This window comes from Echinops telfairi, unplaced genomic scaffold (assembly GCF_000313985.2).
Source record: "Echinops telfairi isolate 266 unplaced genomic scaffold, ASM31398v2 ScPeMD7_443;HRSCAF=831, whole genome shotgun sequence".
NCBI lineage: Eukaryota > Metazoa > Chordata > Mammalia > Afrosoricida > Tenrecidae > Echinops > Echinops telfairi.
Genome location: NW_022104341.1, coordinates 400,387 through 413,657, shown reverse-complemented (window position 1 = coordinate 413,657; position 13,271 = coordinate 400,387). Strand labels below are relative to the sequence as shown.

At 40.2% G+C, this 13,271-nt stretch overlaps 1 protein-coding gene across 2 annotated transcripts in view; it reads right to left on the bottom strand.

Annotated features, from left to right (window-relative positions):
* Positions 1–13,271, bottom strand: part of DENND2C (DENN domain containing 2C) — a 101,364-nt gene that overhangs the window by 32,817 nt on the left and 55,276 nt on the right. For both annotated transcript variants that reach the window (XM_004699156.2, XM_045292132.1), the window contains exons 6-8: positions 9,824–9,920; positions 2,789–2,833; positions 1,003–1,190 (exon numbers count right to left, since the gene is read on the bottom strand). In XM_004699156.2, the coding sequence (XP_004699213.2) occupies positions 1,003–1,190; positions 2,789–2,833; positions 9,824–9,920 (330 nt within the window). The remainder of the gene's footprint in view (positions 1–1,002; positions 1,191–2,788; positions 2,834–9,823; positions 9,921–13,271) is intronic.

Below are 13,271 nucleotides of genomic sequence, written 5' to 3'. Positions count from 1 at the left end.
GCACGCTTTTTGTGGTTTGCCTCGGTGTCTCAGGGTCAGTCTGGGCCAGTCCCAACACTGAGTCTCCAGTGTTGTCCCCCTTAGAGCCCGGGGCCATCAAGGGACAGCGTGTCTCATGGTGGGATCAGAGGCTGTAAATCTTTATCAAAGCCAGACAGCTTCATCTCCCCCCACACAGAGCAGCTGTGGATTAGAACCACCTACCTTTCAGTTTGCAGCCGAGTGCTTTGCCACCATGTGGCACCATGCTGCACATTATAGACATTCTGTCTTAAAATCGTCACTAATAATTGATACTTTTTCTACTGCTTTCTGGGTGCCAGGCAGTGTTCTCATGATCTTACACAGGTTAACTTATTTAATCCTCAAAACTATGTCGTGGAGTAGATATGATTATCCCCATTTGACAAATTAAGAAACTGAGGCTCAGAGAGCTGAAGTAACTTCAAAGTTACAGAGCTACTAAGGGAGTGGCAGACGCACAGAGTTGGCCTATAGTCTATGCTCTAACAAAAGCTGAACCAAGTCCATTGCCATTGAGTCAATTCTGATTCACCACAACCCAATAGGACAGAGGAGAACTGACCCACAGGGTGCCCGAAGCTGTAGTTTTTACAGCATCAGACTGCCACATCTTTGCCCCATGTTGCTGCTGGTGGGTTCGAACCACTGACCTTGGTTAACTAGTCAAGTGTTTAATGATGGCACCATGAGGGCTCCTTCCATGGCCTAAAACACTACCCCCTATTCTGGCTCATTTATTATTCCCCTTATCAAGAATGAGAAGATGGACACCTTGTCAAACAAAAAAAGGAACCTGGACAACGAGCCTGTTTGGTACCCACTTGGTTGCAGCACAAGTCTGACATAAGACTGTATCGTGTTCTACAGGAAGTACAGTATTGGCAAACGCTGGGAGAAATCACAATGAGCAGGGAAAGAGGAAAGAGACACTCACAGAGACACAGGAACAACCACTCCTCTTGGCCTCCGTCTACCCACCTTGCTAGGGAACTGCTGTATGACCTGGGGAACATAGCTCTTTTCTGAAGGCGTCTTCTGTAGTGACACCACCACAAAAAGCTCAAACAGCTGCTGTTCCTGTAATTCAATGAGGTCCCGCTCCAGGGTCTGGTAGTGAGGATTCCTCTTGGAAGCCTGCTGCAGTTGTGCTAAGCGCTTGTGGCGATCTAGAATGAAATCAGGAAGTGATTTTCTTCCTTCCTCCCCCAGAGGTTGTGACCCAGTCAGGACTCATCTTCCTGGTGTCATTACTGAGTGAATGCTGACTAATCAGTTCCTGCCACACAGACATAACCTCGTTGGCTATGACATGCTGAGGGCGCTGAGTGCAGACCCTTGGGGCATCATCAGGTTGTTACGGGACTGACCTCTACATCCTAACTGGATAGCATAGCGTATGCCAGTACATACTCTATTCTATGCCATCTTTCATGGCATCCCACTAGGATCTATGGGAAAACACAAGGGGAATACCAGCAAAAAGCACCGGACTAGCAAAAGGGGTCATTGTCGGGACTTTGATATCATGAACAGGCCCTGTACATAAGCATATTTAAGCACTTTGTAGCAATTCCACTTAAATCTGGATAGTGTTTAGACTTATGTTATCTCTGCATTCTAAACAATTTGGGGCACTGTTCACTAAAGGAAACCGTGTATTTAAAAAAATGAAAACCCAACATTGTCCAAATGGCTCAAAGTTTTGTTTACATATCATTTTGAGCCAGCAACTAAATGACACATCCTCTAATTCTTTTCTTTTTAAGATATGATGCCTTCTGCCCCAAATGAAGTCACATTATGGACCCAAATGTAAAAAACGCTTAAAAAAATCTAGGAATAATTGTTCCTGATGGTTCCCCAGAATTACCCACTACATTTACTGTTCTAGGCAAAGCTTTACTAAGCCCCAAAGGGCTGAGTTCAATATAAGGAAATTTTAGGTACTGTTTGCCAGTACCAAGGACACTAAAGTAGTCATCTGTATACACGTAGGATGAGTCTGATGATGATTTAAGTTTCACCTTAGTTCAGGCTACAAATTTAAGCACCTGAAGCAATCCAGGCCAAAGAAGGGAGCACAAGACTAGGTAGTCATAAGATTAGTGTGTCAGATTTGGCAGTGTCCTATACTCAGCTTTGATCACTCAAGTCTACTTTTTTTCCCCAGGCTTCAGCTGTCAATCAGTTCAGTAGGAACCAAGTAACTTGCTGTGAAAAGTCATTAGATGCAGGATACAAAGCACTAGATAGAAACCAAATCACAGAACTATTTCACACATGTTAACAGAAAGTAAACAGCATAATAATTTGGCTTATGAATGCGTATGAATAAGAAACATATTTTCTTTCTCAATGCTTTTAGACTGATAGCAGTTACTTAAATAAGTGCACTTGAGTGACTATGAAAAATCAGGTATTTAATGATCATTATTTGTCTGAGGATGATTCACACACTTGGTTTGAGCTGCCAGTGAACTACTGCACATTTGCCTGGGCATGCAGCTCCATGCCGCTCCCCAAAGAACATTCCATCCTGAGAACTATACCGGTTTACTTTACTCTGGATGGGGGATGTTAATGTTGTTAAAAATCTGACAGCACATTGTTTACTGCCACCAATTCTTAGCAGGTTCTGAAAACCAAGAAATTATCTACAAGTGAAACTTCATGTGGGAAAAAAACATGCTTAATCATGAAAGTGTCACTCCTCCTAGACCCATGATAATCACGTGAAAGGGAGCAGCCCCGCTGACTCACTCACTCTTTGGCAGATACTCGGCATCACTTTCGTTCCCACTGGTTTCACCTGAAAAGAGAGAAAGAGTTTCCATCTGTATTGTCCGACATACAAAGTACATGAGTCGAGAAAAACACAGAGGCTCCACAGGCATGAGCATTTGCAATCAGAGTTAATTAGCCATTTTTGCAAATCACTCCAGTTATATCAAGTTAGGGCGAGTTCCAAAAGAGAATTTTAAAAGGCTCATAAAGTACTTTATTCCATTTTCTTCCACACCCTGCTTCCTCCCACCATTCCCTCTTCACCTACAACTATAGGAATTAATGGCATTTCAGGCTAGTTTGAAGAACGCAAGTCTATTATGATAAGAGCTGTATGAACCACCAATAAAATGATTTTAAAAATGCAAGTCTAATCCAGTGGGTCATGACTCTATTTCTAGCCTTGCTCTTTATTCCCAAATAAAGTAGCAAAGGTAGATGAACACCAAACTAGTTACAAAAAAATATGAACACCAACTAACCTATAGTGTGAAAGCTAAGAGATTAACCAGTAAGTTTATCAGGTAATATTCTACATCCTCCACAATGCTTCTAAGCTAACTTTGACCTATACTGACCTTACCTTTACTCTGAATTCCTAATTGTATCCATGCTGCTTTGAAGCTAAAGCAACTTTTATTTCCCCCAATCAGACTTTAAGTATCTTGAAAATAAGGGATATGTTTTCACAAGAAATTCATTTTGAACCACTGGATCTAGCACAATGCTGGACACACAGGAAACTCCATCCTCTACCTTCAGCAAAAGTGCATGTTGAATAAATGAATGAATTCATTTCTAGATTAAATCTGAGAAGCTAAAGCAACTTTTTTTAAATGCAAAGGAAGGCAAAAATCTTAAAATTACCAGGAAAAAATAAAACCTAGGTGGAAATGAAAACATGCAAATTTGATTACATAAAAATGTAATATGGATAACATTTTTCAACAATAACTTTTTACCAATCACTAATGACATGAGAGCACACGCAAAAAATAAATAGGTACAGAGACAGGTCATTTGTCATATATATATATATATCAATTACTGAGAAACACAAAAACTGAAAAAATTCATAAATGGAGAAATATACATGAAAATGACAAGATAGAAATGTTCATCCACTAACTTGGCAGAAATTAAAAAAGTTTAATAAAGCACAGTGCTGGTAAAGATGGAAGGAAGAGGAGGCTTTTTACTCCGTCAAGAGTTTGCCTTGGAAACCAACGGGGACGGTTCTCCTCTGTCCCTCTGGTGTCTGTGAGTCAGAACTGAATCAATGGCAGTGAGCTCTTGGTAAAAATTATGGGGAAAGAAATATTTTCAAATACTGTTGGTAGAACAGAAGCTATTATAATCTTTTTATAAAATGGTCTTACAAAGGTCTTTTAACAAATATTTTAATGCATGGGTCTAGGAATCTTCTGTATAGATATATTCTTGTAAGTTGTAACAACATGTGTATATAGAATTTTTGAAGAGACAAAATATATATAAACAACTCAAATGTTAAAAATAACTACAATACTTTCCAGTCATATCAAATTCTTTTACATTTATACAATGAAATACAATATGTCTATTGGATCTTTCTGTGTTGATAATGAAAGAATTCCCAAATACATTCATTTTTTTAAAGGAAGGCATATAAAGTCTGTGGGGGGAAAAGTACTGCATTTGCGTGTTTATAAATTTTTCTGGCGGCAGTGAGATGAAGTTTTGGAGGCTTTGCTTTTCATTTTATCTTGAACTTATTTATTGTGCTCATTTTAATTTTACAATAAGGACTAAGAATATTAAAAGAAATCCTGCTGCATCATAATATGTAGAAAAGGTATATAAGCAGTGTTACAAGAAATGGACCCATTGAAATGTACTATATAGGCTTTATAATTTTGATAACCCTCATGGCAAAAAAACATGAGAGGAGGTTCAGCTGGACGAAGACTGAGCTCCGGACTCCTACTTGTGTGCCAGGCCCTGTTGTTACTGAGTGCTATCAAACAGACTGTGTGCTAGCAGATGGTGTTGGTGCTGTTAGGGGCCATGGAGACAGCTCCGACCCACAGCGACCCTGGGCACAACAGAACGAAACACTGCCCGGTCCCGTGCCATCCTCAAAATTGTTCCTGTGTCAATCCGTCTTGTCAAGGGCCTTCCTCTTTTTTGCTGCCCCTCCACTTTACCAAACATGATGAACTCATAATGACACTAAATAATAGAGCAGGGTTTCATAGAATCTCATCTTTAAGGGAGCATAGCATTGGCTCTTTTCTGCCTGGCCACCTCTTAAAGAGTTTATGAAGTGTTTAGAAAGAAAGAGGAAAGGCAATATAACTAGGAAAGATCTTATGAGATCACTTAAGACGCTTTAACATATTCATAAAGCATGCTAGTGGTCATTTGAGTTAGGTGATGGACTGATAACTGCAAGGTTGCTGGCTCAAATCCACCTGTTGCTCTGCAAAAAAAAGATAGGCTGTCTGCTCCCACAAAGATGCAAGAAACCCTATATTGGGTTGCTATGAGTCACGACTGAGTTGATAGTAATGGGTTTGGAATGCATTTATAACACGACATACTCGGATGAACTGCATATTCCAGATGTCAGTTGGTTTATACACTAATAGGGAAACCTGCTAGGACTCTGGATGGATTAAAAAATACTTGGGTGTACTCCCTCAATGCAAGAATACTTTCTTCCATTAAATTGGCATTCTATGATGCTCACCTTCCCGACACAACCACTGAAGACAAAGCGGGTGAATAAGCAAATGTGGTGAAGAAAGCCAATGGTGCCGGGCTATCAAAAGATATAGCGTCTGGGGTCTTAAAAGCTTGAAGGTAAACAAGCGGCCATCTAGCTCAGAAGCAACAAAGACCACATGGAACAACATATCAGCCTGTGTGATCACGAAGTGTCGAACGGATCACTGAAGACAAATGAGTGCATAAGCAAATGTGGCGAAGAAAGCTGATGGTGCCCGGCTATCAAAAAGTATAGCGTCTGGGGTCTTAAAGGCTTGAAGGTAATCAAGCGGCCATCAAGCTCAGAAGCAACAAAGCCCACATGGAAGAAGCACACCCGCCTATGCAATCACGAGGTGTCGAAGGGATCAGGTGTAAAAGGCATCATCAGAACAAAAAATCTTACCATAGTGAATGATGGGGGAAGTGCGGAGTGGAGACCCAAAGCCCATGAATAGGCCACTGGAGATCCCCTTGCAGAGGGGTTTCGGGGAGGAGATGAGCCAGTCAGGGTGCGATGTACCAACGATGAAAAATACAACTTTCCTCTAGTTCCTAAATGTTTCCTCCCCGCTCCCACTATCATGACACGAATTCTACATTGCAAATCTGGCTAGACCAGAGGATGTACACTGGTACAGATAGGAACTGGAAACACAGGGAATCCAGGGCGGATGATCCCTACAGGACCAGTGGAGTGAGTAGCGATACTGGGAGGGTAGAGGGAGAGTGGGTTGGAAAGAGGGAACCAATTACAGGAACTATATGTGACCTCCTCCCTGGGGGACGGACAACCGAAAAGTGGGTGAAGGGAGACGTCGGACAGGGCAAGACATGACAAAATAACAATTTATAAATTATCAAGGGCTCATGAGGGAGGGGGGAGCGGGGAAGGAGGGGAAAAATGAGGACCTAATGCTGGGGGCTTAAGTGGAGAGGAAATGTTTTGAGAATGATGAGGGCAATGAATGTATGAAAGCACTTTACACAATTGATGTATGTATAGAATGTGATGGGAGTTGTATGAGCCCCTAATAAAATGATGTTAAAAAATACTTGGGTGTTCATTTTTTCTACTGTCATATACATTTTTAATTTTGAACTGTTAAAAAATATACATAATAAAACCCTTGCCAAGTCAATACTTTTCATGTCTTATTCAGTAACTATGATTACACTCTTCACTCTTTATGTTTCCAACCGTGGTCACTATTCTTTTCTGAATGGAGTGTCCCTTTTTATATATAACTTTGATACATAGATGATAAATACAGAACTAAAGAAGGGTAATGAATAATTTTGTAATGCATGATAACTGAACATTTAAAAATATTTTGGTTGGAGTACAGTCAGTAAATCCCAGCATGTAGTGACAGAGTAAGTAAGTATAATAATCGAGTTCTACTAGGTATGGTTGGTTTACAGAGGAGACTGTAATGCTGAGAACTATGACCATGAAGCCAGAAGGTTCTCAGGCATGAGAGTAGCTCTTCTGGTTTTACTGGAAGAGTTGGCAACTGACAATGGATAACAATTTTTTGGTAAGGATTATTATTGAGATTTTTTTTTCTTTTTCTTTTTTAATGTGATGCTAGACATTGGCCACTTGAGCTACTTTTTTCTCTTTTTAATAATGATACAAGTCAATGAGAAAAAAAGATTTGGCTCTTTTTTTAAAAAAAAGCATGTGGCTCTTAAGAAACCTGTCTTATAAGAGGAAAGTAAAAGGAAATAGAGGAAAGGGCTAGGAGGCAAAGGGCATTTATACAGGTCTAAATAAAGGCATGTACATATGTAAATATACTTATATATGAGGATGTGGAAATAGATCTATGTGCATATATGTATAGGTTTAGTATTAAGGTAGCAGATGGACATTGGGCCTCCACTCAAGTACTCCCTCAATGCAAGAATACTTTATTCTATAAAACTGGCCTTCCATGATGCTCACCTTCCTGACACAATCGCTGAAGACAAATGGGTGCATAAGCAAATGTGGAAGAGGACATAGCGCAACTGCTGAGAATCAGAGCTAGGAGGGAAAGTGAGAGTGTAGTGCCAAGATTCGTGATTCAATTCCTCGTCTGGCTCAGCCTCTTTATCTGTCAAGTGAGGACAGTCCTCAGCTCATGGTGTTGCCCAGGCTATTCACGGGGCCCAGTGCGCAAAGGAACTGTTAGGTCATGGAATAAACAGGAGCTATTTCATGAACAATAACCAAAAACATTTCTTCTACAGAGAAGATGGAAACATATCTTAATAATTGCTGTTGAAAATATGAAAACTCACATTTAAAAGGGTGATATGTTGGTCTTCATCACCACAAAGTAAAAAGAAAGTCTTTTTACTGAAAATTTTATCTTATGTTATTAAATTTACTACCAGTGTAAATCAAAGAACAGGTTTAAGGGAAATTAAATGTTTGTGGAAGTCTGCAGACATAAGAAATACTCTCCTCTGGTGTGACACTTGACTGTTGTTTCCTTTTTAAAAAAAATTATTTTATTGGGGGCTCGTACAATTCTCATCACAATCCATACATACATCCATTGTGTCAAGCATATATGCACATTTGTTGCCCTCATCATTCTCAAAACATTTGCCTCCCACTCTAGCCCCTAATATCAGTTGCTCATTTTCCCCTCCCTCCCCAACCCCTCCTCCCTCATGAACCCTTCATAGTTCATAATTTATTATAGTGTTGTCATAAGTTATCCTGTCCGATGTTTCCCTCCGCCCTCTTCTCTGCTGTCCATCTCCCAGAGAGGAGGCAATACTTAGATTCTTGTAATTGGTTCCCCCTTTCTACCCCACATTCCCTTCACCCTCCAGGCATCGCCCCTCTCACCACTGGTCCTGAAGGAGTCATCTGTCCTGGATTCCCTGTGTTTCCAGTTGCTATCTGTACCAATGTACATCCTCCGGTCCAGCCAGATTTGTAAGGTAGAACTGATTGTTGTTTCTTATTATACAATCTTTCAGGATTCCTTATGAATTAATCTGAACTCTTCAAACTGCCAAATTCTACATCTTCCTTCTCAGGCAACCGAGTTAAGACTCTCACATGCATTTTAAGCAAATGCTAAGACTGCACTATAGACGCCTTGAGTTTCTTAACTCAGACAATGTGAGCTCCATCTAAGCATCTGAAGGATAAAAACTATTGAACTTAGACGGTAAATTTAATCTACATACCTTCAGTCTCTATATACTAACTATTTTCATTTGTTTAAGTACAACTATAAAATAATGATTGATCTAATCTGCTGCCGAGTTGATTCAGCCTCATAGTGACCCTGTATGGAAAGAGTGGGGAATGTCCAGCCCCCAGGCCTAGGAAATCATCAATATCAGCATAGCATCACAGGCCTAACCAAAGAAAAGCAGTTCCAGCCATCAGACTGAGGTGAATTCGTGAAACATTTGACCATAATGGCCCAAGAATGATGTTTTAACTATCCAATGGCCCACAGTAGAAAAAAAGGTTCTTCCCTCCTGCTATAGGACAAAATACAACTGCCCCATATGATTTCAAGGCTGTAATCTTTACAGAAGCACACGGAGCAGTTGGTGAGTTGAAGTTCCAACTGCCTACCATTGACCAGTGTCTTAAAAACCCACTGCTGTCAAGTCAATTCCAACTCGCAGCAACCAATTACACAAAACTGCCCATTTGAGTTTCCAAAACTAAAATCTTTATGGGAGCAGACAGCCTCATCTTTCTCCTGTGCAGCAGCTGGTGGGTTTGAACAGCTGAATTTGTGGTTAGCACCTCAGGGTGTGTCCACTATGCTACCAGGGCTCCTTCTGACCAGTGTACAACCCAAAAAGCCCCACTGCCACTGAGTCAATTTTAACACCCAGGACCCATACAAAGGACAGGGTAAAATTTATTTTGAGGGTTTCCAAGACTAAATCTTTACAGAAGCAGACAGCCTCATTTGCAAAGGACCTGGTACATTTGAACCACCTAATCCTTAGCCCACTGTGCTGCCAGGGCTCCTCAGTGATGCAATCTACCTATGAGAATGTGTCACCTTGTCTATAATTATTTTGTCATTTATTATCTAATCGGTTCTACATGGAACAGAATTAAATAAAAGGCATAACAGGAAGAATAGGAAACAGCCCTATCCCAAAGAAGCTTATATTTTAATGGAACCAATGTACATTTAAAAATTGAAATACGCATCAAACCTTCAAGTATGCAATGGTTTTCCTCTCCTACACTGATGGCTAAGGAGAGCTAGAATGGAGCACATCTTACCTTTTGAGGGCGGCAACTCTTTCCCAGTGTAAGGGTGTAACTTTATCTTCTTCTTTCCTCGCTTAGATTCAAATACGTCTTCTATTTTCAACACATACTGAAAATAGACCAGAAAAGAACCCTTAAACTTTTCGGTTAAAATTAGCACTCTTAAGTTTCTCAGCGCAATGGCCTTAAGTTATTAGTGATTAAAAAAAATTATTTGTGATTCTCATTCAGTGAAAAGACCTATTTTAGAAACTAAGACATTTAAATTTTTCACTTTTGAGTCTTTCGTTAAATATGCTATTCCAACCCAAAGTTCATGGCACATGGGTTAGGCAAGTGGGAGAGGACATCTTTCCAGGAGAACTCAGCACAGACTCTTGGGATGGTCACTCCACGTCACAACATGCGAGAAATCTGGCTACTGCACTCCAGAGAGACCAAATCCTGACGATCAAACTCAAGTTTTCACTTGTCCGGCGTAGGAAGTGGTATACTCATTCACTTGGAAGGCAGGGTGAGGCTCAGTTACTTCTGCTCCCAGAAATTCTTTATGAAGAGGATAATCACTCTTAAACAGCTTTTGTCAAAGGGGACACCCACCTCTTTTTTTTTTAAATGGGGCAAAAATAAGAAACTCTCAAATATCAAAGGCAAAAAACAAGCTTTCTTTTTTTTTACTTCCTTTCATATTCTCTATCTTAAGCAAGTAGAGCCTAGACCATTCACTTTTTAAAAATTACATAACTGCTTCTCTCCATTTACTCCTTAGAATTCTTTCTTTGCTGTTAGGAAAGGGGTGTGTGTACATGAGAGAGACGAGAAACAGAGAGACAGAGACAGACAGACAGAGAGAGAGAGAGAGAGAGAGAGAGAGAGAGAGAAGACTAAATGGGAGTAAAAGGGGAGAAAAACTAGAGATGATTAATAAACACTTTTAAAAGGAGGATCTGATTTATTAGCTTTTCCACTTTTCTTAAAATTTTAAACTTACACAGATAAACCCCTCAGGGTCAACAAGGAGAGTACAGATACCAGGAGGATTAGGGGAGGGTGGGGGTAGGAAGGGGGAATCAATCCCAAGGATCGACCTAGAACCTTCTCCCAGGGGGAGAATAACAGAAAAGTGGGTGAGGGGCGACGGAAGACTATGTAAAGATATAGAAAAAATAATCTATAACTTATCAAGGTTTGTGAGGGAGGGTGGGCGGGGGAGGGTAGGGAACAAACGGGGAACTGATATCAGGGGCTCAAGTGGGAAGAGAATGCTTTGAAAATGATGATGGCGGCATATGTGCAAATGTACTTGACACATTGGAGGAATGTATGGATTGTGGTAAGAGACGTAAGAGCCCCCGATAAAAGTATTAAAAAAAATTTTTTTAACTTACAAAAACAACTATCCAACTTGATATAACAGTTCCTGCCTAGAATGGCAATGGCTAGAAACATTAATTAGGGTATATGTCTTGAGACAACTGCTCCCATGGTCCCTTTTGTGCTCATTTATCTGGCTATCTTGGCAATCAGTAGATCGTAGTGAATTGATTCAGGGCAAGAAAAATAACGTGAAAAGCAAATGCTCCCATTATGTAATTATTCTCACACTTTGGGGCAAATTGTTTTGTGTGTTTGGGTTTTTAAAAAGAGCTTGTGAAGCTGCAACTCCAACAGAAAATTACTAATGTCCTTAAATTAAAACAACAACGGCAAGAACAACAAAAAACACAAGAGACTCCAGCATAAAAAGGTACTGTTTTACAGGCTACAGGAACAACCTATGAGAGTAAACATGTATTTTGAGATCAAAATGACCAAAGAGAGCATAATTATTAACGTGCATTTGAAAATTATACTAAAATATTATAAAGGGAAATATGTGTAAGTAGAACTAGGTAGAAGAGCTTACATTTCACGTCTAGTGGCAGGAAGTATTGTAGAACAGTCTTCCTAAGAAACGACAGAGACCATATTGCTGTAGACACTTGACAAAAACAATACACAACATTAGGAAACTGACTCTAGCAAACAATCCCACACAAGCTCCCACAGCAGGGAGAGAAAGGAAGGGTGGGGAAGAGGCATATGGACTAGATCAGTGGTTTTCAAATTATGAAAGCAGTTTCCCTTCCAGGGATAGCTCCAGTCATCAAAGGGGAAAGAAATGAGAAATGTTTTTCTTGTGGAAGGCTGTTCCTGAACACACTCCAAAGCCAAACTGTGTCCTGCCTACGGAGGATGCGAAAACACTGGAGTCCACGGAGGAGCACCAGCAGAAATGCTGTTCACAAGTCTGTTCCTGTTCCAGAATTCTGAGTCGATCATCCTTTGCTTGCTCCCCATTCCACAAAAAAAACTTTCAGGAAAATATTAGAAAAGGAAAGGTTGGATCATGCTTCCTATAATCAGAAAGGGAAGCGGCTTAGAGTCTCTAGTGACACACAGGACATAAAATACTGAGGCATGAGTCAAAAGCCCTCCAAAGTCTCATGGGCTCTCGTTACACTCCACAGTGCATAACGCTGAAGGATTCGGTCACGCTATTCCAGGAGCCACATCTAACTGCAATCCCTTTTGTGTTTGCACTCTTCCTCCCATGCACACATGGACCTGTTGTTTCTGGGCCATGTGGGAGGCTGCTTTGTTGTGCCAGCATGATCCACACAGCTACTGCCGGATGCCTTGCAGCTCTGTAAACTTCAGATGTTTAAATATTCCTCACCATATGCAGGAGAAAAAATAGCAAAAGATTTGTTTTTTTACTGAGAGAAGTCCGTTTAGTGTTGTTTTTTTTTAGTGTGTTTTTTAAAGTGTGCACCATTAACTCTTCATATACCAAAGAGGAAGAGACAGGAAATTGGTCAGAAGAGCTAAAGTAACAGGAGCTCATCAGGAGTTACTAAACCAAGAAACAGCTGTGGCTTCGTTAATGTTAAACTCAGGTACCAAAATTGTAGGCTAAATGAATACACACATCAGCGGTTTTCAAATCCAGCTAAGTCGGATGAGATAAAGGGAAAAAAATCATTTTTCCAGAGGGCTGCATGGAAGTTGCACAGTATTTTTTCAACCCTGACAACATTCTGAATTACAAAAGAATCGAGCGCTTGAAAAATATTTCCATTTCATTTCTTAAACGTCTCTCCTAAAAGAAAATATATAACCCCAATTTAGTCTTTGTGGGTCCCACATTTCCAGGCTAAATAACTTCTAGACTTACTGCCTTTTTTTCTATTCAGAGAAGTAATTTAATAAGTATAATTGCTAGTAATTTCTATTCCCAAGTGATAAATTTCTCTTTTCTTTCACCTAAATTGAAATTTTTGTCTCACATTAAAAATATGTAAGAACCCTTGCAGAGGGGTCTTGGGGAGGAGAAGAGCCAGACAGGGTGCGATGTAGCAATGATGAAAAATACAACTTTCCTCTAGTTCCTAAATGATTCCTCCACCCCCCACTATCA